Source organism: Haliotis cracherodii, unplaced genomic scaffold (genome assembly GCF_022045235.1).
Source record: "Haliotis cracherodii isolate W230 unplaced genomic scaffold, xgHalCrac1.p SCAF_2, whole genome shotgun sequence".
Classification (NCBI taxonomy): domain Eukaryota; kingdom Metazoa; phylum Mollusca; class Gastropoda; order Lepetellida; family Haliotidae; genus Haliotis; species Haliotis cracherodii.
The window spans coordinates 55827432-55854796 of NW_027266275.1; the positions used below are offsets into that span (position 1 = coordinate 55827432).

A 27365-nucleotide genomic window follows, 5' to 3' on the forward strand; every position below is an offset into this window, starting at 1 on the left:
GTATCTGGGTATTGATTACTTTGGGCAGCCAGGTATTGATTGCTTTGATGAACCAGGTATTGATTACTTTGAGGAACCAGGTATTGATTACTTTGAGGAACCAGGTATTGATTACTTTGAGGAACCAGGTATTGACTACTTTGAGGAACCAGGTATTGACTACTTTGAGGAACCAGGTATTGATTACTTTGAGGAACCAGGTATTGATCAATTTTAGCATCTGGGTATTAATCATTTTGAGCATCTGGGTATTGATCAATTTGTGGAACCAGGTATTGATCGATTTGAGCATCTGGGTATTGATTACTATGGGCAGCCAGGTATTGATTGCTATGAGGAACCAGGTATTGATTACTTTGAGCATCCATGTATTGATCAATTTGAGCATCTGGGTATCTGCATGATAGGACAGATATACAATAAGTGTCTAGAGTTGTTATATTCAGTCAGCATGATGAACATTTTTCACCAAATCCCAATTTTGTAGGTTTGCTGTGCAGGAATCACTGTTTCTTCACCAGCTTGTCAATGAGGGATGGACTATGTTTACTTCGGGAGGGATAAATGTGGCTGACATCTGTCAGGGCCATCTTGGTACCATACCATCCTACCAATGCTACTTATAGCCCTAGCCGCTTACCTTGGCAGGCCTGGTGAATAACACTGGTGTATACAGATGGACCTCTGTGCCAGACAAAAGTGGGTCATTGTGTGTCATTTCTGACACCAACATTACCCCTAGGAAACTAACCACTTCCGTGGCACTGAACGAGATTTAGTAATTAGGACAGACATTCCTCAAATGACCCATATTTTGTATACTTCTCAAATGACTTAAGCATTGCTACAAGTTCTATGTCCCAACTGTATACAAGTGAGCATTGTCAGTTATTTCTAAGGCCATCCTCAGGGATTGGTGTACACAGAATCAGTAGATAGACCTAGCTGAATATGGATGTAAGCCTTCTTGCTTCTTTGCAATATTCCAGCTATATGACAGCGGTCTGTAAATAATCGAGTCTGGGCCAGACAATCCAGTGATTGACATCATGAACATCGATCCATGCAATTGAGATACGACGATATGCATCAACCAAGTCAGCAAGCCTGACCACCCAATCCTGTTAGTCGCCTCTTACGACAAGCATAGTCGCCTTTTACAGCAAGCATGGGTTGCTGAAGGCCTATTCTAACCCTGATCTTCAAGGGTCTCTTGCTTCTTTGAAGTAAATGTACAGTGTAGTGTGATACTTTAAGGTGATCTTATGATTGTTATTGACCTACTTTAAAGTGACCTTATGATTGTTATTGAACTAGTTTAATGTGACCTTATGATTGTTATTGACCTACATAAGTAAGCCATCAGACATTGGACCTCAGTTTTGACATTATACAACTGTTGTTTGCGAAGCAAATTCTTACTGATATGTGTACCTATCAAGTTGTCAGATCCAAAACTAATATAATTTGAGAAATGCTATCATTAAAATACTTAATTGCCTGAAAGGGACTATATCTTCAGATTAATGTTAGATTTCCCCAAAGTATGTACTATTTTATTCTGGATTTAAGCATGAATATTCACATATTCAGAACTTTTCCAATGTTACAGACCTTAAGTCTACAGGGGTGGTGGGGTAGCCTTGTGGTTAAAGTGTTGGCACAGCACACTGAAGACCCGGGTTCTATTCCCACATGGGTACAATGTGTGAAGCCCCTTTCTTGTGTCTCCCGCTATGATATTGCTGGAATATTGCTAAAAGCTGACCATACTCACTCACTCACTAACTCATTTAGGTTTACAGGGATTATGCCTTTAAAGTTATACAAGTTACTAGGGTATGGCCATGTGATAACATGAAGGACAGAAGGATCAACCGTATCTACCATTCCGTAGGAAGATATTTAACAGATTTGTGAAATTATGTGACAGAAGTATCTGTCATTTGATCTTTTCTGTTCCCTAAAATATCATTGACCAAATATAATTACCATGTGCTTACTAAGTACGAAGAACACTTTCAGATGTGAAAGCTCTTTAATGTATATGATATCCTTATGTGCTTGATTATTGTCTTTGAATAAGGGACAGAGTGATACAGAAATACTGGCTTCTTTACAACTAGCTAAGAAATAATTGTATCCTTTGTCTATTTCAGGGTGTTGTGCAAATAAATACAGAAGGAACTGCTCTATGATCCGACTATAATGATGGTGTTGTCAACATTCCTGCCATTCCTAAATTCCTATAAACAAATAAGAATAAAGGCCATTTGTAGCCTACGACTCGCATTTTCAAACACACTTCTGTACGTGATTGTTTTTAGGAGCAATAAGCAAAGCTCTTGTTACCTCGGAGCACCATCATTTTGTCTTGATTTGTTTTTCAAATGGTTGCTGTGCCTGTTAAAACTATACAATATATCTGATTAGGGAATATATTTGCTCAAGTTGTTGATAATATCAAAATTTCTCCTTTTTGGGGAGTCATAAAATGGCCTCTGCAACACAATTGTTTTAAAAGGTAATTGGTTATGTAAATATAAACTGGAATCTCTTTCATGTTTTGGAAGTAAAATTTATAAGTGCGATAAAGTTTTAAAACTTATTCTGTATATATTTAATATAAGATACATTAAGTCTAATTTGCCGAATTTCATAAAAAGTAAATGCCTGTATTCATGCAAGCAGTATCTATGAAGATGGGTGTGTTTAAATGGCAGGAGACTTGATCCTAGGTATCCTTCTGTGAATGTACACTGACCACAATGTACATAGTTGCAGCTCATATTGTCAAGGAATCCAGTGTTGTATTTATCATGCCGTTGCAAATGCCACTGACTCTCTATGCATGTTTTTCTAGCATCCGACCACTCAAATACCACTGGTGGAAAAAGCATATAGCTTTCAAATAGTCTTTCCACCAAAGTTCAAAGCAATAAGCATCTATTTTTGTAAAAGCAGTAGAGGATTTCATTTCCAAGGCAAATTCCTTCCTCTAACAGCCAGGGAGGATGCCCCATATAGTGGGGTTGCCATGGTGATGGACAAATGCAGAAATCATCAGGTTGATTTGGGGGGGTGATAGAGGGGGTGTTGCTCCAACCTATTCCCCCTCATCCTCTCCTGGCTCCCTCATCTCCCTGTTGTGAGATGGTATTGTTTCATTTACCGATAATGTCCATAATGGTGGACACACTCACAGTTGCTGATGTTGGAGAACTAAGGTCTAATTTTCATCACTGGTGATCACTACAATGTTTTAAGGCTTATAAAATAATTTATGCATCTCATTTGATACAATTCATATCTTATTCAACAAATGTGTTCGTCCAAACAGTTACTGACAGACGTAGCAAATTCCTAGCAATGAAATAGGGTGTAAATTTTTATCTGGTACACATTCCATGCATGGCTCTAATTCTTCAGATGAGTGTACTTCATATGGAGCAGGTCATCATGTTGAGGTCTAGATGCAGATATTGTCAAGGACAATCAGGATGCCATGCGCTTTACAACACAGGACTGGAGTTCACAGCATCAGTATTTATTCTAAAACAGTCAGGGTCTAGATTGGCCTCGTCTCTCTGACAGAATCTAGAACCCAATTTTTATAAGACAATCACCACCATTCAATTCTGATCCTCTTCATAGATCAAGCAGTAACCTCAGCTTTTAGGTACCTACCATATTCGACGTGATAAGCGCCCAGGGCGTTCTCAAAATTAGAAATATAAATAAGTCTTGTGTACATTGATCAATCGGAAGGGGTGCTAATTGGGATTGTTCACTAGCCAATATATCAGCAAATATCGCCGTGGGCGCTTATTAGAGCGGGGCGCTTATTACGTCAAATACGGCATTTGTTTCTCAGATGATAATGTGTGATTCTGATTATCAACCTTCCTGTATAGTTGATCCCTATGTATTTACATATTGCTTATCTTGGTTGTTATCTTTAATAATTGATAAGGAAATTTCCCTTCCTATTTAAGGCCATGAATGCCACCATTTTTTTCCTTATCTTGTTGGGTGTTGATCATATTTTCATATTTCATGGTGAATGATGAAAGAATTGCTGACCGAAGAAAACCCAGAGCGTGCTCACTCAAACTATAGAAGGCTAACAGAGTGCTTGTCAATTAGACCTGTGTCCCATTCAGTGCAATTTCAGACTTGTGCTGACAGAAAAAAATGACAGGTATTCCATTATGGAATTTGACCATTTTTTATATATAAGCATAAGTAATTGATACATTACTGTACTGTTTTGTGTAACTGATCTCAGTAGTGTGTGGAATGCATATGTGGGCCAGTCGCGTAAGGTCCCTAGACACCTATGATCGCAGGTTTGAATGGCAATGTTTCCAGGTTTTTCGGCACAATTCCCATTCTAGTGGGTTTCTCCAGAGTGACCTGGGGCTTTCCTCCCACATAAGACCTAACTTACTCACTCATGCAGTTTTATTCTCCTACCCCAATATGGTTCGTGTCAGCAACCACTGGTTTAACTCCATGTATGAATGAGAGATAGTTTTGTCCACTTAGTACTGAATATATATATGTATGTGTAGGTGAATCAAGAGGTTACATAGGTGAGAGAGAAAGAGAGAAAGAAAAGAGAGAGAAAGAAACAGACAGACAGACAGACTTATTTCTTTGAATCAAATATATATAGTATTTCATCACTAAATACACTACAACATGTGTTCCCTAGGTGAGTGAGTGAGTGAGTGAGTGAGTTTGGTTTTACGCCGCTTTTAGCAATATTCCAGCAATATCAAGGCAGGGGACACCAGAAATGAGCTTCACACATTGTACCCATGTCGGGAATCAAACCCGGGCCATCAGCGTGACGAGCAAACGCTTTAACCACTAGGCCCCTGTTACCTAGGTGATGTGTATAACTGTAAACATCCAGTATACACATCGATCCAAATTGCGTGAACCGATGCTCAGGATATTAATCACTGGATTGTCTGGTCCAGACTAGATTATTTACAGATCGCCGTCATATAGCTGGAATATTACTGAGTGCGGCGTTAAACAACAAACCAACCAACCAACATCCAGTATATATATATATACAAATGAAACTTTTTTTTCGAGGCAGAACTTTAAAGAACTCAATATGATGTATTTTCTCCCCAACTATAAAGCTTGTCAGCCTTTCTGGATGGAGTGCCTAGAATATATCATTACCATACACTGTTTTCCCTGTCAGTGGGTCCACACAGTAGCATACTTTAACCATCTCCTCCCCCTCTCCCCATCTTCATCTCTGCCAAGTCAGGGTGGAGTAGGTCTTAGTGTGTAATAAAAGACATAGAAAGAAGTATTTTGCTGACGCAAGTCTACCAGCTTCATGGAAGTTGAAATTAGTAGGTCCTAGGCAGGGGGAGGGAGAGAGGGGGGAGGGGGGGGAAGAAGTTTTGCCAAAGTGAGTGGGTTGCCCTTGAAGGTCGGCCATGCTCCGGAGGTGTGTATTCCTCCCAGATAAGATTGTAAGATTGTAGATAGTGCACTGGGCCGTTGGTGCAACAGATGTAAAGAGGGCCTGTAATTGGATCAATTGCCACTGACGAGTGATGCACTAGGCATGGGACCTAAAGCTGCTGGAGAAGCTTATTGCGTAATGTGTGTACAAGCTTGCTTGATGGAATGCTCTTGCTCACTTGAGTCAGCCAGGAAGGGTTCAAGTGATCCCTGCATTGCTGCCAACTTCTTTTGTATGTGGATCAGCGATCCTGATCCTGCTTCTTTTAATAACATGCAGTGTTCAAATTTAATGGGGTCCTAGGTTCCTTGAGATTTGCTGCTATAGTATTCGATTCTAGGACCTCTAAATCTTTAACTTTTAATGTTGGGGTTATGACAAGGACCCATGACTTTCATCCTTCATTTCGACCACTGATTCAATATTACATACCATATTTCATGAATCCAGAACATGAAATGAGAAAAATTGCACTTTAGCTTGATTTAAGTTGGAACAAAACTAGTTATCCAACAATATTAAAAGCAACATGAAATTGTAAACCCTTGTACTGTTAACAGAGATAGAACAGAACTACTTATCCACAAATATGATGTATATGTATGTCATTAATCACCTCCTCCCTCCGCAACCCCCCAAAATAAGGAAAGAATAAAAAGAACAAATTTAACAATAGAGATCATTGTTTAAGAGACCTGTTGTGGATTATGTTTTTAGTAATTTCTTTTCAAGAATGACAATATACTGTAGTTTTTTGTATGATTGTATAACATCTAACAGATGTAAAACTCAAAATTGGACATGCTTAATGTTTTAGCTATATAGGACAGCAATGTGAAGCAAATTATATCATGCAGCAAAGGGATGGCCCAGTAGTAATGAGTTCCCCACTCTCTTCATCTGCCACAAGACTTAAGAACTAGTGTCTGATGGATATAAAAAACACTAAATTGATATCAGTATAGGCAGAGACCATATACTGATATCTCGGTATATGGTCTCTGGTATAGGTTATGGGAAACTTGCTTGGTTTTCCAGATTGATCCTAGGTTTTCCAGTTATGATCCTAGGTTTTCCAGTTATGATTCTAGGTTTTCCAGTTATGATCCTAGGTATTCCAGCTATGATCCTAGCTTTTCCAGTTATAATCCTAGGTTTTCCAGCTATGATCCTAGGTTTTCCAGCTATGATCCTAGGTTTTCCAGTTATAATCCTAGGTTTTCCAGCTATGATCCTAGGTTTTCCAGCTATGATCCTAGGTTTTCCAGCTATAATCCTAGGTTTTCCAGCTATGATCCTAGGTTTTCCAGCTATGATCCTAGGTTTTCCAGCTACGATCCTAGGTTTTCCAGTTATGATCCTAGGTTTTCCAGTTATGATCCTAGGTTTTCCAGCTATGATCCTAGGTTTTCCAGTTATGATCCTAGGTTTTCCAGTTATGATCCTAGGTTTTCCAGCTACGATCCAAGGTTTTCCAGCTATGATCCTAGGTTTTCCAGCTATGATCCTAGGTTTTCCAGCTATGATCCTAGGTTTTCCAGCTACAATCCTAGGTTTTCCAGTTATGATCGCAGGTTTTCCAGCTATGATCCTAGGTTTTCCAGCTATGATCCTAGGTTTTCCAGCTACGATCCTAGGTTGTCCAACTATGATCCTAGGTTTTACCCTTGGTATTAGTCTATGACTACAACCACTTTTAGGCTTTCCACTTTCTTCCTCTTCTTCTGTGCACCAAGTTATACCAGAAATACATATTTCAAAGCAAGCGTAAGGTCACCTCACTCACTCACTCATTGACCGCCTCCATGGTCCAACTGAAGGAACGACTGCTGATGACAGAAGGTTGGTGGTTCGATCCATGGCCGCATCATACCATAACAAAAAGGTGTTAAAAGATGGTGTTTGGGACAGAAGGGGATAACAAGGACTGATCATCTCAGAATCAGTACACAGTGTCTGAGTAGGGTATCCATGATCAACTGTGGCATTGTATCACAGTGGGCTAGCATTATAAAACCGGCATTAGTCCCGACTAGCTGCCACCCATCTGTCCGCCTGCCCGCAATAACGTACAATGACGCGATGTTAATCCCCATTTCATCCCCCCTCACTTTCAACTGACACCATTTATAATAACCCAAAAGTTATGAATAAGATAAAAGGTGACGTCATCACAACTGCTTCTGCTTCAAAGCATACAGGGTGATATTATTTAAGTACTATGTTGGCTGTTGTCCACGCTAAGCCATCTGACTCTGTTCCGTGACAGACCGATTCATCATAGACTAGTTAGAGGTGTTATGGAAGCTGTAAGTAGATAGGAGACCTCCCCATCTTCCCTACATAATGGTCTGGCAGTGACATCAGGTCACCTCATGACATATATACAAACACGACCTGACGGTCACACTGTTTCTTGTTTACCCCATTCTTGGTCTCCTTTAGAAGATGCAGGACATGCTCACTCGTTTCACATCATCGTTAGTTTTTCGTGAGTGATGCTTTTTTGTAATTTTTACTTCCATTTTGTTAGCTTATATTTTTTCTGTTATTATTTTAACATGAATTTGTGAAGTGATTATGAATACCCCTTGACAAGTTTAGCGAACAGTGCTTGACTGTATTGAAGTTTCATAGTAGTTTACAAGTAGGTTTTTGAATTTGTTATTTTAATAAAGAAAAATATTTTTCCTTATTCTTTTTCTGGTGTTATGATGCAAAGATGAGGTCTTCTTTAGGTTTTGAATTAGTTAGTATGGGTTTGCATAGTACTTGTCAAGAATGAGTTCGAAAACTGGTCTCATTAATTATTTTTTGAGAGAGTTATGTCGCTTCGTCCTTGCTTTTCAACTGAGTGCATACTGTGTGAAGGGGGACAAGACTTATCAGAAACTACTGAAGTTGCATGAATGAAAGTGTGCAGGCTTACCTAAGAGATGCTTGTCAAGGCTCGGTTCGAAAATTGGTGCCATTACTTTTTTATAGAGTTATGGCCCTTGATCCATGTTCTTTTTTCTTGGTGCCGAGTGTCTGCAATGGGGACAAGTTCACTCAGAAACTATTGAAGTCAGCTTATCGAAGAGATACTTATCAAGACTGAGTTATTTTTTCCAGACAAGGGGCCTTTTGTGGGTATTAATTTCCCATTTGATTGTTTGTTCTGATGACATAAAGCGGCCCAAGGGACTTTCTCTTCTTCTTTATAGGACTTTTTTATAGTTTATATTCTTTACTATATGAATTTTTATGTGCCCCATGGAGGGCGATAGAGACAATGCTGTTTCTTGTTTATTTTATTTTTGCAATTTTTTGTACTGGTCATTTTGGGAGGTATTTGTGCGAGTTTTCATGTATGTGTCAAATGGTTGATGGCAAGGGTGAAGTTTGTTTTTAATGTAAACAGTGTTACGTGTTGATTGGAATGTTTTGCACTTATGTAACACGGTGTGGTATTATTGCAGGTTGCTTCTAACCAGGGGACGAGTGCTGGGGCCAGGGTCTGTGGCCTGCAACCAGTGCCCGACCACTGCCGCCGCCGCCACACTCCACGCTCATCACGTCACTGCACACACAAGTACATCACCCTCATCAGGTAAATATATGCTGGAATATCACACCACATGACCAGGGATTTATCTAGACTCTCCCAGAGGCCGCTATTCGTCTGCCAGTCTGCAACATACATCTGTACAAATGATCAAATTGGAATTAAGAATTTACCACTTCATGCTATTATAGCGATGACTTCTGTTATGGCTTCATAGATTAGACTTGTATTTCATTGATACGAGGGCGGTCGGGTAGCATAGTGATTAAAGCGTTCGCTCGTCACGCTGAAGACCCGGGTTTGATTCCCGACATGGGTACAATGTGTGAAGCCCATTTCTGGTGTCCCCCGCCATGATATTGGTGGAATATTGCTAAAAGCGGCGTAAAACCATACTCACTCACTCACTCACTCACTCATAATGACTTCACACACTCAAAATAGATGATATAATGGAAATGCAATTGTTGGCATAAAACAGACGGGATTGGATGCTTGAATGTTAGTGTGACTGTGTGGGTGCCTGTGTGTTAGTGTGACTGTGTGGGTGCCTGAGTGTTAGTGTGTGTGTGTGGGTGCCTGAGTGTTAGTGTGACTGTGTGGGTGCCTGTGTGTTAGTGTGACTGTGTGGGTGCCTGAGTGTTAGTGTGACTGTGTGGGTGACTGTGTGGGTGCCTGAGTGTTAGTGTGACTGTGTGGGTGCCTGTGTGTTAGTGTGACTGTGTGGGTGCCTGTGTGTTAGTGTGACTGTGTGGGTGCCTGAGTGTTAGTGTGAAAGTGTGGGTGACTGAGTGTTAGTGTGAGTGTGTGGGCGTCTGTGTGTTAGTGTCAGTGTGTGGGTGCTTGAGTGTTGGTGTGGGTGTGTGGGTGTCTGAGTGTGAGTGTGTGTGAGTGGGTGCCTGAGTGTTAGTGTGAAAGTGTGGGTGTCTGAGTGTTGGTGTGAGTGTGTGGGTGCCTGTGTGTTAGTGTGAGTGTGTGTGTGCCTGTGTGTTAGTGTGAGTGTGTGGGTGCCTGAGTGTTAGTGTGAGTGTGTGGGTGCCTGAGTGTTAGTGTGAGTGTGTGGGTGCCTGAGTTTAGTGTGAGTGTGTGGGTGTCTGAGTGTTAGTGTGAGGGTGTGGGCGTCTGTATGTTAGTGTCAGTGTGTGGGTGCTTGAGTGTTGGTGTGGGTGTGTGGGTGTCTGAGTATGTGTGTGTGTGAGTGGGTGCCTGAGTGTTAGTGTGACTGTGTGGGTGTCTGAATGTTAGTGTGACAGTGTGTGGGTGCCTGAGTGTTGGTGTGAGTGTGTAGGTGCCTGAGTGTTAGTGTGTGTGTGTGGGTGCCTGAGTGTTAGTGTGAGTGTGTAGGTGCCTGAGTGTTAGTGTGTGTGTGTGGGTGCCTGAGTGTTAGTGACAGTGTGTGGGTGCCTGAGTGTTGGTGTGAGTATGTAGGTGCCTGAGTGTTAGTGTGTGTGTGTGGGTGCCTGAGTGTTAGTGTGAGTGTGTAGGTGCCTGAGTATTAGTGTGTGTGTGTGGGTGCCTGAGTGTTAGTGTGAGTGTGTGGGTGCCTGAGTGTTGGTGTGTGTGTGGGGGTGCCTGAGTGTTGGTGTGAGTGTGTAGGTGCCTGAGTGTTAGTGTGTGTGTGTGGGTGCCTGAGTGTTAGTGTGAGTGTTTGGGTGGCTGAGTGTTAGTGTGAGTGTGTGGGTGCCTGAGTGTGGGAGTTGATGATTGATTGTATGAGTGAGTGTATCAGTGCTTCTAGAAATATTGCAACAATATGCTTGGTTGGCTAAATCTTTTATGAAGGATGTTTGGTGTGACAAGCAAGTACTTTGACCACTACACTGCCCTGGGATTGTTTAAGATAAAACTCAAGAGCACGGGCATGGTGCTGACAAAGGATAATCACTAGGGTAAATCCAGGACTGGAACACCAAGGGCGGATCAAGCATTTCTAAAAGTGAGGGGTCCAAAATTTCAAAATCCTCTTTCAGCCAATTATACTGCATACAACATACTACATTTGGCTTTCAAAGGAGGTCCCCCCCCCCCCCCCCCCCTCTTGATCTGCCTATGAACTACATTGATCATTGATCGCTACCCAAGGATCGATTAAGATTTGCTTGATTCGTAAGTACTTTTGATAACTGGGGGAGTTCAGACTGACACAGACATCAACAACAAAAATACAACTTTTACAATGCTTTAACAGGGAATTTATAGCCAAGTCTGTACCCTGGCAACCAAACACTAATGACCCACCTGGGTTTCCTTCTGAAATTTCCATTCAAATGAAGTTCAGTTGTGTCACTTCAGCTTAAAGACATCTTTGTCCTCTCCCTCCAGCTATAGCTGAAAGTGTTTCACTGAAATATATCATGAATAACATAGATATATCTACCAAGGATACATATATATTCAGTTCATCTTGTTTATCAAACACTCCAAATATCTGCAAATAGCCATCAGAAAAAAATTGGAATACTACCATTTATTGAAACAGACAGTTAAAACTATTTCATGGTGTTCTCATGAACATCCACATGGAATAGGAGAAAAAAGGTTTCCAATTGGTTTTGTTTTGCTGCAGTGGGAAGCCAGTGAACTCATAAGAGGTGCTTCACTCCACACAGAAATGTAGTGAGCAATCAATTTCCGCTATTCCGATGTTTGCCAGAATCCTTTGACACATGATTCTTCTTCTTAAGAAAATTATCGCAAAGATCTGCTTTTCATCTTGTCTATTTTCAAGTGTTTTTATTATTCCTTTAAGCATTTCTCTCTTAAGCTGACATTTAAAAATCTGAGTTAGACTCAAACCAAGGTTGTTCACCTGAATGGTAAAAGAGTGTCAACCTTTTTCATATGGTGCTATAATCTCTGATCTCATAACTGACTGATGGTGTTAGCGTTACATGAGGGTACACATGGGTGTTACAGACAGATGTAAAGCCACTCAAAAGTCTGTTCTAAGCGAAATTTCAGTTAAACAATTTTATAAAGTTTAATGTAAAACAACATTGAAATACTACATGGCATAAAATAAGAATTTATGTTTTTGCAAATTCAAGAGCTATAAGCAATTAAAAAAAGACTTGTTCTTGGCTTCACTAGGGTATGACTGCATTGTTATCCCCCCAGCATATAATGCAGGGGGGGGGGGGGGATACAGTCGATGCCTCGTCTGTCTGTTCCTCTGTAATCATTTCGTTTCTTGAACGTAACTCAAACACCATTAATCATTATTCAACAAAATATGGCAGATATATCAAACAGGTCCTGAAGTGGTGCTGTTTGTTATTTACAGATTTTTTGTGTTTTATTTTTCTCGATTTCCCTGGAAACACATTTTTTACTTAGTCTCATGAGGGGGTGGATTTCGTTTTCGGAACACAACTCAAAAACCGTTCAATATCTTTCAACTTAACTTGGCAGATATATCAAACAGATCCTGAAGTGGTGCCATTTCTTTGGGGGGATTTGGGGCATTTTTACTTTTCTCAATTTCCATGGAAACAATTTGGACTTAGTCTCTAAAGGTGGGGTGGATTTCTTTTCTAGAACACAACTCAAAAACCGTTCAGTATCTTTCAACGAAATTGGCAAATATATCACACAGTGGTGCCTTTTGCTTTGGGGGAATTTTTGGCATTTTTATTTTTCTCAATTTCCATGGAAACAATTTGAACTTAGTCTCAAAAGGGTGGGGGTAGATGTCATTTCCGTAGCCCAACTTGAAAACTGTGAAAGACTTTTCATCCAAACCTTGTACATATATTAACCAAGGGCTGAAGTGGTGCCTTTTGCTATTAAGGAATTTTTCAAAATTTGATTTTTTCCTGTTTTCATTGAAATAATTTAAACTTAGAGTTAGGTACTCTCTCTTGAACCTGTGCACACACAAATACCAGGTTGTCAACTGGTGCTTTTGGCTATTTAGGGATTTAAAAAAAGAAATTATGTTTCCATGGCAATAAGTTTGATTTTGACTCTGTTCATTGCGGTGTGTACGTGACCATGGAACTACAAAGTTCCCGAAATAGGTTTTGAGTTCTATATTTTCCAGGTTATTCAAGGCCATTTCAAGGTAGTTGAACTTACATCTTAGCCCTAGGGTTAGAATGTTATTTTGTTAAGGTTTAAGATGCAAACATGTAGAGTTGTTGCCAGATATTGTTTTCATCAAAGCCTGGTCTGTGTCTGTTGACTGGACTTAGGAAAACAGAATGACAGGTGTTGGTGGCTGATTTCTAACAGGCTGTAATTGGACAACACTAAACATATAACATTCATTGGTCCTTGTTATCACACGAAAACAAATAGTGCACTAAGTGAAGTTTGTTGTGAAGCAAAATGAACCTCACCAACATTAACGTCAACAGGGCAGTTTGTTACAATTTTATTGCCGGAACAAACGTTTGAAGTTTGGACATGTCTTAATGTGTATTCACTGTAATAATTACAGATGTCGTGCATGTCCATTCACTTATAACCAGATATGGTGCAGATTTGTACAAACATATCTTTGCTGATCCCTGTTGGCTAAACGTGTTAAGCAAACATTTCATGTCGATGCTTGTGTTTTGCTTCATATTATATTATAAAGGCTGTTTTCTACACTCTGTTTGCAATGGACATTCATTTTTTTTATCTTAACAGTCTTACTAGATGACAGTGTTTTATGCTTCAAAAAGAAAATCTTGAAAGAAAGTATTTTGTGTTTATAGATTTTAATTAAAATTTTGGTTAGTTTGGTAAATAAGAGCAGCTGGTCTGTCATACATTTAGGGCCCACAAAACAAGTCTTTTACTTCCTGTTTACTCCCACCATAAGCACAGCATTCCTGACCCTGATCATGAAGTGTTTCTTATCACTGACTGTAAGGGTAGATAACTCTTACCGAGGTTGAGAGGCATGGTATGTGTAATGATGACAATAGCAAATTTTCATTTTCAATCAGTATTTTATGTTTTGAAAAATGAATTCTACAATGATTTGAAGTAAGAAAAAAAATATGTGTTTGGTCTTGGCTATAGTGTTTGTAGTTAGGTATGAGTGTCAGGATTGATATTTCATGATATCTGTGAGTGAGTGAGTTGGGTTTAATGCCACTTTGAATAGTACTGGAGTTATATCAGGGCATGTCAGCTTGATGTGAGAGAAAGCCCAAAGTGATACTGTTCTTGGGGGTTTAGAACTTTTGTGAAACCTATGATTTGGTTTAGTTTGGTTTGTTGTTTTACACCGCACTCAGCAATATTCCAGCTATATGACGGCGGTCTGTAAATAATCGAGTCTGGACCAGACAATCCAGTGATTGACATCATGAGCATCAATCCACGCAATTGGCGAGCCTGACCACCCGATCCCGTTAGTCGCCTTTTACGACAAGCATAGTCGCCTTTTATGGCAAGCATGGGTTGCTGAAGACCTATTCTACCCCGGATCTTCACGGGTCTGTGAAACCTATGAGCACAGGGTATGGTGTTGACAAGCCTAGAAAAATAATCAGTGTGAACCAGGATTTGAACTTTGCACTGCGAATTACATGACTTGGTCATCTGTGCCCCCATATCAGACTTTGCTGTGTAGAGTTGGCTAATGAAGTAATGGCAATATGTCCTGTCTTGAATTCAAAATTAGCCCAAATGGATGAGTTAAATAAAAAAACACACAAAAAAACCAATATGTATCATAAACTTTATTTCACATTATTTTATGGCCATAAATTGATTATTCTTGTTCAAATGACCTTCTCTGAACAATTTTGTGCAGACATCACAAAGCTTACAAGGATGTCTACCAGTAGGAGAGATGTAACAATAACCAGCTATTTTAGATCGGTGAACGGGAGTTGGGGGTGGTGGGGGGGGATGTGAGAGGGGATTGGGGAAGATAGGTCAACATAGCTACCATTCCTAGTCTTTGTTCTTCCCTCTGTGATATAAAAGTATTTACTGCCTGTCTGTGTGTATAACAGTTGTAACGGTTCCTAGGACTAACTACGTACACTGCCACTATGAACAGACAGTTTGAATCTTAGAGGTCATTTAGTGACAATACATTAGCTCTACATGTATAGGTGTAGAGTATCCATATCTGTTTGAAAATTATTCATAATGCAAAGGATGAGGTAATATTCCTATTCCATTTAGGAACAAGACGGGATGCCAGATCTTTAAGAGTAACAGGGTGATGATATGATTACAGAATCAAAACAACCATGTAAAAAGACAAACTTTGGAAAACAAAGTCTTAACAAGTACAATAATATTGAACATGTTTGTTCATGAAGTAGAAAGTTCAGTTCTTCAATGGTATAGCTGTTGGGAAAGACTTCCACTCGTATCCCCTCGCCAAAAGTTATATAAGTATGCATTGCCGCTCAATCCTTTTAATCATGTATATTGTTAAGGAAGGATACAGGCGGAAGTCTTACCGGCTGTTATGTAACTATAATTTTATTAATTAAGTTAAAACTCTGTAATGTCCACACTGAGTGATGAGTTTTTTGTTTGTTTTTTTTAATCCCAAAATTCACAGTCGTGTATGCAGACTGAAGCGTTTGGGATAAAGTGTATGATAATTAAAAAGATATTAGAGCATATCTGTAACATCTACAGATGTGTTTAACACTGCTGTGCGAGTGACTAAATAACATGTGGGATGTGTTGGTATAATATAGTTGTATCCCCAACTTTGTTTTGCTTCCTCTAATGACCTTGACACAATAACCATCCCAGTTGTTGACTACCGGCCTCTGACCTCGGCCCACCCTTCATGACCTTTGACCTGACACACCTCTACCTATGATTAGTTGCCTCAATATGAGTAATACAAGGATGTAGGTAAATCAAGCTGACGAGGGGCAGGAATGGGGAACAGTACAATTATAACAAATAAAAATAAAATATGAATTTTTTACATTTTATAAATTTATGATATACAAATAGTAAAATTTAAATTTTCTTCCTTATTTCTTTCTCTAAATGATTTCATAATACATATCTATGTTTCAATCTCTTATTTTGATGAGACCCATCTTGAATCTCTAAGGCAATCCCAGGGCTGTGGTTTCATCGTTAGGGGGTACAGGGAGGCAGGTGCTTTCCGTATATGGACCTGCACTCCTCATCGTTTACTCCACAGCTTGTTATGAGTATTAACACAAGGTTAGTCACAGTTCATATCAGTCTGTATGGACTAAGGAACAAATTTCACATTCAAAATTATTAATGGTATTGTATTTCCAAATCAGAGAGTGAGTTTAGGTTAAGTAATTCAGTTTATTAATGAACTAACAGGAAAATAGCAAAGGCATTCACAGTAAAAGAAAACACTTGATATTTTTGCCACTATTTCATTATTCCTCTTAGTGATATATTGAACTGATCATAAATTGAATCCTATTTTTCATCCATTTTTATAGAAAAGAAAAAGAAATTTGATATAATATGTGATTGGTAGATAAGTAAATTTTGTCAGATCTTTGATAATTAGATGCACAAAAATAATAAATAATTAAAAATAGATTACATAACATTAATTCTTGGTGATGAAACCAGATGTGTAAGTTGTAAATTCATTTCAAAGTAAAACGTAGAAAGTGGCGATGATAAACTTTAGGCTGACATCACCCTGAAAGTGTCAGGTAAAGCATGTTAATGGTGGTGCTATCAGCTTGTGCGTAACAGTCTCCGTGATAGGCAGAGCTATGAACAACACGATCTTAGTACATACTTGAGTCAGTCAGTTCAGCAATGGGACTAGTTGGGTTGCAGAAAACAGAGAACCCTTCAAATGTCAAAATTAGTGTCATACGATAGTGTAGAAATTAAACAATGACCCGTGTTGGGGGTTGAGTCCTGACACCATAACAAGAGTTTTCTTGAAAAAGATATTTCTCACTGTGTTGTCGACAGGGTGCTTGACTAACATCATTACAGATACTGGTAAATTAGGCATGGCCTCTGGGGTCAGGACTAGGAAGGAGGTTTTCTCAGGGACATGACTTGGTAAATATTGACTTGCAAAACAAATTGGTTAAAGTTGACAATGAACTTGGGGTCAGAGAATGTCTGTCTCAAATTGAGACAAGTATTTTTATATTAGGGAAATGTTGATATCTTCATTCCCAAATGGCGTAAAATGTCATGTGTAACTATTGGCAATAATAATGTTGTCTAGATTATTTTTGTGAAATTTTGTATAAATAAAGACAAATCTCATCTACCACATGCACACACCTGCACTCCTAGACACCCCTTTCCTTCCCCAACCCCTCACACACCTGCTGCCCCCACTCCTAGACACCCCTTCCCTTCCCTTCCCCACCCCCTCACACCTGCACCCCCACACCTAGACACCCCTTCCCTTCCCCACCCCCTCAGACACCTGCTGCCCCCACTCCTAGACACCCCTTCCCTTCCCTTCCCCACCCCCTCACACCTGCACCCCCACTCCTAGACACCCCTTCCCTTCCCTTCCCCACCCCCTCACACCTGCACCCCCACTTCTAGACACCCCTTCCCTTCCCTTCCCCACCCCCTCACACACCTGCTGCCCCCACTCCTAGACACCCCTTCCCTTCCCTTCCCCACCCCCTCACACACCTGCTGCCCCCACTCCCAGACACCCCTTCCCTTCCCTTCCCCACCCCCTCACACACCTGCTGCCCCCACTCCTAGACACCCCTTCCCTTCCCTTCCCCACCCCCTCACACACCTGCTGCCCCCACTCCCAGACACCCCTTCCCTTCCCTTCCCCAACCACCCCTTCCCTTCCCTTCCCCACCCCCTCACACACCTGCTGCCCCCACTCCCAGACACCCCTTCCCTTCCCTTCCCCAACCCCTCACACACCTGCTGCCCCCACTCCTAGACACCCCTTCCCTTCCCTTCCCCACCCCCTCACACCTGCACCCCCACTCCTAGACACCCCTTCCCTTCCCCACCCCCCCACACACCTGCTGCCCCCACTCCTAGACACCACTTCCCTTCGCTTCCCCACCCCCTCACACCTGCACCCCCACTCCTAGACACCCCTTCCCTTCCCTTCCCTTCCCCACCCCCTCACACACCTGCACCCCCACTCCTAGACACCCCTTCCCTTCCCCACCCCCACACACCTGCACCCCCACTCCTAGACACCCCTTCCCTTCCCCACCCCCTCACACACCTGCAGCCCCACTCCTAGACCACCCACACGCAATATTCATGAAACCCAACTCTGAACACCCCCTCTATAATCCCCCTCCACCCCCCAAATCCCCCTCCACCCGCCAACCCGACCCCTACCCCACACTTACACACTCTTAAGCCACCCACCACACCCCATCAGACATTCCCATCAATGTGAGTTCTACCCACACCTGACTCATGACCTCGTCACCTCACCTGACCCCAGCAGAGGTTCGTCCAGGGGAGGTATGACAGTGTGACCAGGTATCACACATTATGTCTATATTGCAAACAACAAGGAAACTGAAGCTTGTGGCCAGGGAAGCGAGACTAGTCCCTAACTTAGTGTCCAGTAATAGGTGTAAATAAGGAGAAAATGTCAATGCCAGCCAATGTATACCTGCATACCTGTAAGTTTAAAGTACTTATCAGCTGTTTGATGTCAAAGGTTGGCAATCTATTGAACAGTGTCGGAATTGTTGTGGGTTATCTGAGTCAGGTGAACAACACGAAGCCATGGGTCAGGTCGGTTGGTCATTTTCTTCGTCCTTTACTTCCTAATTCAGAGCTGTGACTGTTTTTCAAGATGATTTACCTTTTTAGAGTACAACTCTTACGTTTAATTTTGAACTATTTCAACCAGGAAAAGTCTTTAATTGTGTCTTTTGATTGAGCCATTTTATTTGTACTTACCTCATTAATTATATTAATATGTTCTGATTTAAAAAGAATATTTTTTAATGATTTTCTCCTGGTATGTAAACAATATTAGTGAGTTTGTGCTGTGAGTATGTGGTTTTAGCAAAATTCCAGCAATATCACTGTGGGGTATATCAGAAATGGGATTCACACATTGTACCCATGTAGGGAAACAAACCCAGGTCTTCAGGATGGCAAGAGAACGCTTTAACCACTAGGTTACCCACCACCCCTAAAACAATATCAAGTTTATTTTGAATTAACACAGTGGGTGTTTTTTAATTTTACAGCATTTGTATCAGTGTAGTGAATATGCAATAGAATTATACTGATTGTTTTGCAAGTCTAGCACATGGACCTCAAGTTTTACATTCATGTCATTCATCAAATCTTTTGAATTTTCTTTTTCAGTATAGGTATAACATGACTTTAAGGAAAGGTATCTTACATACAGATCTTAACTGATGTTTATTTGTCATTTGAGGGAATCTATTGACAAGTATTGGAAATAACTCAAATATGTTCTTTGAGATACAAGCATGTTGATAAAGAGTTGATCAAATTAGGGCATCTTCATGTCATCAACAGGATCAGGTGGTCAGACTCACTGACTTGGTTGATGCGTGTCATCCTATCACAGATTGATATTTATGTCCATGTCTGAAAATATGATTAAGTGAAACAAATACAAACATTGATGTTAATGTTCATTTTTGTCCAAAGTCGTCAGTTAAAGATCACAATATAAGATGTTTTGCAAGCTGTTTGTATAAGATTTGGAATGACTTGGTCTTACACCACTTTGGACAGTATTTGAGTTGTATGATAGTACTTCATGTCGTACAAGGCGACTAACGGGATCGGGTGGTCAGACTCGCTGACTTGGTTCTTGTCATCATTTGTCACCAATTGTGTGGATCGATGCTCATGATGTCAATCACTAGATTGTCTGGTCCAGACTCGATTATTTAGAGACCGCCATCATATAGCTGGAATATATTGAGTGGCGTTAAACAACAAACAAACTAAACTTCAGCTACTGTGGGAGTAAAGCCCAAAGTGATGCAGGTTGTACCACTGTGGTGAAACCGATTAATATGAGGGGGGGGGGGGGGGAGGGGGAGGGGGTTGCTGAAAACCCCTTTAAGGATTCCAGTTGTGGTGAGTCTGAATCAGAACACGTCAGGGGGCACTGGTGGCCCAGTCATCTAAGGCACCGCCGTGCAAAGTTGTTCATGATGTATGGCCCATGTTGTTCATGATGTATAGCCCATGTTGTTCATGATGTATAGCCCATGTTGTTCATGATGTATAGCCCATGTTGTTCATGATGTATAGCCCATGTTGTTCATGATGTATAGCCCATGTTGTTCATGATGTATAGCCCATGTTCATGATGTATAGCCCATGTTCATGATGTATAGCCCATGTTGTTCATGATGTATAGCCCAGTCGTCTAAGGCACTGCAAATCGCTGTGCAGAGTTGCGTCCCTTGGGCGCACCAGAAACCTATGATTGTGGGTTCGAATCCCGGTTCCCCCCAATTATGTTTCTAGGTTTTTCTCAGCACCATACCCGTGGCTAGTGGGTTTCACCGAACTGGTAAACGTCTGAGACCTGCATCACTTGGGGCTTTCCTCCCACATTAAGCTGACAAGACGCGATATAACTGGAATACTGTTAAAAGTGGCGTTAAACCCCACTCACTCACTCACTCACTCACTAGAACACATGATCAGAACACTACTTATTACTGCGAATTGCAATGCCTCAGATCACTAGAGCACCCTCACCCACGTAAAATTTGTCTCTGTGAAAATCATTTTCATTCTTGCTTGCTTGATAAAGGTGTTAGAACCTACACCAAAATGTTGCTCCTAATTATAATAAGGAAGTTGTTCATCCATAATTGTTATCCTTACTTACTTAATTTCATTCTTGCTGTCTAACACGAGTTCATTTATTTTACAGTTTGAGGCTCGCAGTACCAGTACAAGTAGTAGATGGAAAAAGAGCCATCCTACAGGAAAGATAATGATAATTTGGTTGTAGACGTGAAATACACAAAGCGCCAAGTTCTACCGGCTGTCAAACTAGAGCGGAAGAACATTACCATGACTAAACCCCCTGACACGGTTCCCTGCATAGTGACCGTAACCGAAGATGAAACTGTCGAAACTACCGGTCCAGCAACAACGACAACAACAACAACAACAGAAACTACTACTACATCAACTGTGGGTGGAAGCACAAGTCCACTGGGAGAGGAAGAAGAAACAACAGAAACAACAGAAACATCAGAACAGGGTGTGCCCGAAACCAACGGACATACGGAGGAATTACAAGAAACAGAAAAGCCTGGCAGTAGGCTTACAGTGCAGTTTGCGGAGCTGCCACCAAAGAGAACAAGTGAAAACGTTATGGAATTTTTGGAAGAACAAGAAAAATCACTTACAGAGCAGTTTAAGGCCTTGCCGACAAAAGCACGGAAGACGAGGTCCCCCAGCCCCAGCACCTTGCGGCAGAGTGTGGGACTGGATCATCTGGACAATCTGGTCCGGCTGATGGAACAGCTTGCACAGCTTCGGGACGAGAACACACATCTCAAGAAGAAGTGTGCCTACCTGGAGAGCACCAAGCACCTGCTCCAAGCCAAGACATCACTCGGAGATGAAGCCTTACCCATTGGGTATAGCTCATTACCTTCAAAGGCTAAGCCGAAATTGAGGAAATCTAATACTGATCCCGAGTCAAAAGATTCAGGTGGAGGCCACAGATCCAGGCCCCGCCTGCCCAGTGCTGAGGATGCCGCTAGTATGGACTATGGAGAATCATCATCTGATCAGAGTCCTAAGAGACCCAAACCTGGGACACTAAAAAAGCGGAGTTTTTCAACAGGGTCTTTAGATGTTTCATCAGAGATCATGGATGAAACAAGAGATGAACATGGTCATCGAAAAGGAGGCTTGACCAAATCAAAAAGTGGCAAAGAAGGCACAAGAGGATTTTTTGGGCACAAATCTCAAAAGTCAAAATCCTCAAAGAGTTCCAAATGGGCAAGAGTTAAGAAAGTTTTAACAGGGCAAAAACTATATGAAGATTTAGGTTTTAGCTTTAAATTTGGAAAAGGAACTCATGTGAGATATCACTCTGTGGGCTCGCCACAAGAACTCAGTCCCCCGAGCCATCGGGTCATGGATGGCAGATCCTTGGACTCAGGGGTGAGTAGCAGTCTGGATGTGGATGGACATCCGCGGACATCCACATCCTCTGCTGAACCCCCGAGTCCAAGCAAATCTCCCAATCAGACCGAAGATCGGGAACTTGATCTTACAACCGATATCTGGATGGGTCCACAAGATTGGATCGACCAACATGAAAGTCGCAAAGAAAGTGGAGCATCTCAGATGAGTGAAGAAGTAACCACCATTATAGAACTTAAGAGTGTGAAAGAAGGGGAGCAATTTCTGAAAGTCATCCCACTTCCGCGGCGTCAGTCAAGTCCGACTCTTGGTGAGAGTCAGGATGAGGACATGGACGCCACGGATGCAGGGCGACTACGTCGCTCCTCGAGCTACAAAGGTACAGAATCAGACTCCACACTCAAGGATGATGATGCTTCCACAACTAAATCTAGTGATAGAGACTCTAAGAAGTTACATAAAACACCCTGGGGAAGGGTGAAAGATATGATTCATACTAGGAAAGATAGTTTAAAGAAAAAGAAAAAAGGCGACTTAGATGTGAGCGAGTGTTCCGAAGCAGACGCGGAAGCACTTGACGAACATTTACGTAGTGACCAGTTCGGAGAGGGTGTGATGAGTCGGTCAACCCCACGCACGTCCCCCATAGCGATTCGGCAACGTGGCTCCAAGAGCTGTAGTGAGTCCCCACCTACCCTCGGCGTGGGGAAGACGTCGCCCACCAGACCCTCTCTGCCCTCAGGAAGTCCAGGAGACATGGCAGCGTTGCTTGGTAAGGATTTCATATAAGTTTTGGATAAAGAATATTCACTTAAAGCATGTGGTTGCTATTAGTAGGTCTAGCCAGAACAAAACATGTTGTTTTCGGGTTTGTTAATTTGTCATTTCATCCGTTTAGTTTGTATCATTACATTTTATGTGTGGCTAAAAACATGTCAGAGGGTTTTTATAAGATTTAAAATTCGAATCCCAGGGATAAAAACTGAGGGACATCAGCCCCAAGGTGTTATCCCAAGGATGAGGGTTTTAAATCTCATAAAAACCTGATGGTAAGTGGTTTACCTAACTTATAAATTGAAAAAAGAAACTTAAAACAACATTTATCTACATTTTTATGTCTCAAACATACTTTCCATGAACCTTTGGAAACGGGTGTAAAATATCTTTTGCTGGCATACGGGTACTTGAAAAAGACATTCTTAAAAGCATTGTGATTTATCAGCACCTCTGTAGCCTGGTTGTACACTTACTTGGCTACAGATACAAAGGTTACATGTTCGATCCTCTGGAATATTCATGATACTCATGCCTTATTTCCAGTATTTCTCTCGCTCTGGAAATACTGGAATTAAGTCACTCATGTCATAAACATAGTATGACATGAACACTCATATAATATCCTCTATATATCTTTTTTCTAATCACGTTTTCCCAAACCTGAAGTGATGTCATTAAACTAGAAGTGCATATAACTTTCTCATGAAGCAAGCTGGAGGCATGGGACTTTATGCTTTAAATCTTATTAAAGTAGCTTCGGCATGCCAACTTTCTGTTTTAAACCTTAATATGACAGCTAACGGCATGGTGACTTTCTGTTTTAAAGTCGCCATGTCTTTACTCAGACGGTCAGACTACTAGGAATATCATCAGACTGGAAGTCCATTTAGGTTCACTAGTACATTGTCTGTAATGCTATGCATTTTAATCTGTAAAAAAAAAATGAAACTTGTTTGGCCATATTGGTTAATTTTCTGTGCAATGTGGAGACACTTTAAGTAGTTCATCCTTGACTTACGGTTGAGAAGCTAAAACATTGGCATTAAAAGATGTATGTCCAGATTTATGGAAACGAAATTAGATGAATGAAGCTGCTTCTTCAGTTCATTAGAACCTTGTACAGAAAGTGTTCCGTAATTATTATTCTATTCCAGTAAGAAATTATACTTCATGAAATCAAAGCCTGTGGTGACTTTTCCCATGTTATTTGATAATAACATACCCATTTAATTCTCCTTGTGAAGTGCCAGCATTTCCAGAATCAATATCCAGACGCTCCTAACCATTGTACAAAGACACTCTCAACCTGACAAAATGTCGGAGCCTATACTTGTTGAAAGTTATTATAGGAAGTATCAGATGAAATTGCTATTTTCTCATTCCGGTAGAAATGTACCCTTCCCTATTCAATATATCCTGGTATAGAAAGTCCCTCACTTCCTGGAAACCAAACAGTTCTGCAGAGAACAAAGTGGTGTCGCAATCTCATGTCTCTAAAGCCATGAGGATCTTTGATGCAGATTTCGCCTACAGCTTTGGGATGTTCAAAGAAGCTTGAAATGGGATGTGTCTGATCAATTTTCAATGAAGCATATAGGAGGATGTGTATTCTTTAAGGGAAGAAGCGTGCTGGGGACTTGAGTGCAGTTCTGTAATCTAAAGTGGAAATTTATCAAAGTGATGGCCGATAGGCATTGCAAAGCTGGCATGCCATACATCAGGTGTATAGCTGGGGAACTAGTCCACCATGTAGAATTACTTTTATATGAGGGAATATTTAGTGGAAAATTATTCACTTCTTACACATGCTTATGAGTTTGATTTGAAAGGTTTGTATTAAATTAATCCACCATTTGGCATTGGTTTCATATGAGTGTTAATTCAAAGAAGTGATTCGGTTATAATGTGTATGTACTGTATATTACTGGTTTTCATTAAAATAACCAATTTCTTAAGGAGAGTAATGAAGATTGTAAATAATTAACACACTATTTATATTGCATGTTTATGATATGTTCGAAAAATTGGATATAAGGACACTATAAGTTGATTTTTGGTTCATGTGATTTTTTTGGTAAAAGGTGGATTTGTACTGTATCTAATTATCAGCTATGAATAAAGAAATATAGGGTTCTGTACAGTTTACCATGATAGCTGTGTTTACTATATCCCCTCAACCATTTATGATTATTATTAGTTGTTCTGTATCACTACTTGAGGCTGTGGCTCATCCTGATAAAAAAGTCTGCTGATGTGCACCGTAGGTTTTAAAAGGCACTTATACATATCAGATTGGTGATAAATCATCAAATTTTATTTAAACCTGCATACCAATTTCTTACCTTCAAATATGTATGCTTTATGTATGCTAATCAAAAATGAACTTTTGATAAGGATTCCAGATTGAAAACAAAAAGTGATGGTGTTTTCGTGGGGGCGGCCATCTTGTATTGCAAAACCCATACCATTTTGGGTGGGGATATGGTAACGTCATATCGGCCTCATCATACAGTCTCTCAAATGGAAGTAACAACCTTGTTAACGATTTTTGTACACTTCAAGTTATTTGATTTAATGCTGACTGTTTGAAAATATTTGAAGTAAAAATCCTGTTTAACCATTTCCTTCAGTGCTATTGCATTTCCCAGCAGTGAAGGTGGGGTATGCATTGTTCCCAGTGTGATAGGTACCCAGTATTTATGAAGGGCTGTGACAAATGGGGGTTGTGTTCAATTTACAAAATCTATAGCAGATTTGTATCACAGGTGTTTCTTGGAAGAACTTTACGAACATCAAAGACAAAGTGTGATGAATCCTCATTAAAAGCAAACTAGGCATGGATAACTGCTTTTTTGTGAGGCAGAAAATTGACCACCATGCTAAAAAAACATCAGGAAGTGGAGACATCTGACTGTTGTGTAGACCGGCTACCGTGGGACCTACTACTTACCTGTTCCCCTCTTCCTGCTGGTGAAACCACCTCCATGATGTAGTGGATAGAGCGTCTGCCTGGAGAGTGGAAGGTTAGCTGTTCGATCCCCAGTCCACTTCAATCAAAAGACATTAAGATGGTACTTGTTGTTACCATTCAGCATTAGTGGATAAACCACGGACAGGCTGGCTCCGAGTATGATGTGTCTGAGTAGGGTATCCATGTTAAACCTGCTGCACTGTATCTCAAAAGGCTGACACTTTAAAATCGGCATAAGTCCGGATTAGTAGAATCAGCCACATACTTATTATGTGAGCGAAATAATCTTGGTCGTGACGTTAAGTCCCATTTCACCTCACCTTATGGCAAGACATTTTATAAAAATTGTAAAACTACATAAAATCTGAAAAGTATTATTCTTGTATTCCGTGGAAAGTGAACTTACGTTTTCCCACGTACAACTGCAATAACTAGGTGTAACTAGCCCAGTGGTGTCAGGGTTAGAAACTTCTTGTAAGCGACTGCCAATTGACATGGTTAAGATAAGGGCACACTTAGAAATCATGTTTTATTTGCAAAGATATCTTGTGATGTACTTTTTCACAAGTAAACTGGACAACCACATCAGTCATGGAACATATGTATAATGCATGTCATTATTTTAAACATAGTCGCAGGATTTAGAAATTGAAAAAGGTATTCCTCTAATAACTATTAGGGACCGACCATTTGATGTTCTAGGCCTGGGATCTTTTTGAAAAATAATATATTGTCCTTGAAAATTCTTGTCAAAAATAGTAATGTTTTTATATTGTTGAAAAAAAAAAAAATTGTCTGCCACAAAAATTACATTGTTGCAGTTTGAGTTTAGAAAACTTATTTTGGCTCATAGTTTTAATTAAAAAGATGTCTTGTTTTGCAGCTGTACCTGAAAAAATATCTGGTCTCAATACATTATTTCATGCCCTACCCAGCATATCAAACGGTCAGCCCCTTAGCATAAATATCTCTTCAGAAGCCATGGCAGTTACTCTGAATCCAATTTAATTGATCTGTGATTGATAAAAATATGGTGTTTTAGGGTTTGGTCAGAATTTGACCACCACACAACTTTGTTTTGTTTTAAACCAAGCAATGTTTTTTTATTGCTGTGGAAGATTTTTATTTTGAAATATTGATCAGTTATGTCAAGGGTCAAGGTCACACTGAAGGTTGGTTTTAACTAAAACTTGTGAGTCGCTTTGCTAGAGAGAAAATTTATGGATGTCAAGTTTGTTTTTTGAGGAACACAACGTTTCGGAGTATAAGCTTACTCCTTCATCCTTTTCATTCACATGAGGGAGGAGTGAGCATAATCTCCGAAAAGTTACCCATACATCCATAAATTCTCTCTCTGTATCACTTCTGAATGCCATTCAGAGACTAACCACTTTGTTGTCAAAGAAACTTAGCTCATGGCATCCTTAGGGTGGGGCTGCAGTCTGAAAGATTGTGAGTGATCTTTATAAGATGAAGCTGATTCTTGATGTACATTTGCCATGGGATTGGCTGAA

General features: G+C 40.5%; 1 protein-coding gene across 7 annotated transcripts in view; it reads left to right on the plus strand.

Moving 5' to 3' along the window:
* LOC139468266 (calponin homology domain-containing protein DDB_G0272472-like) overlaps positions 1 to 27365 on the plus strand; it is a 91754-nt gene that overhangs the window by 27692 nt on the left and 36697 nt on the right. For all 7 annotated transcript variants that reach the window (XR_011653676.1, XR_011653677.1, XR_011653679.1 and 4 more), the window contains exons 2-3: positions 8959 to 9089; positions 20872 to 22875. Coding sequence is in view for 2 of the 7 variants with exons in the window: in XM_071250118.1 (XP_071106219.1) it covers positions 20904 to 22875 (1972 nt within the window). In the remaining 5 variants the exon portion in view is untranslated. The remainder of the gene's footprint in view (positions 1 to 8958; positions 9090 to 20871; positions 22876 to 27365) is intronic.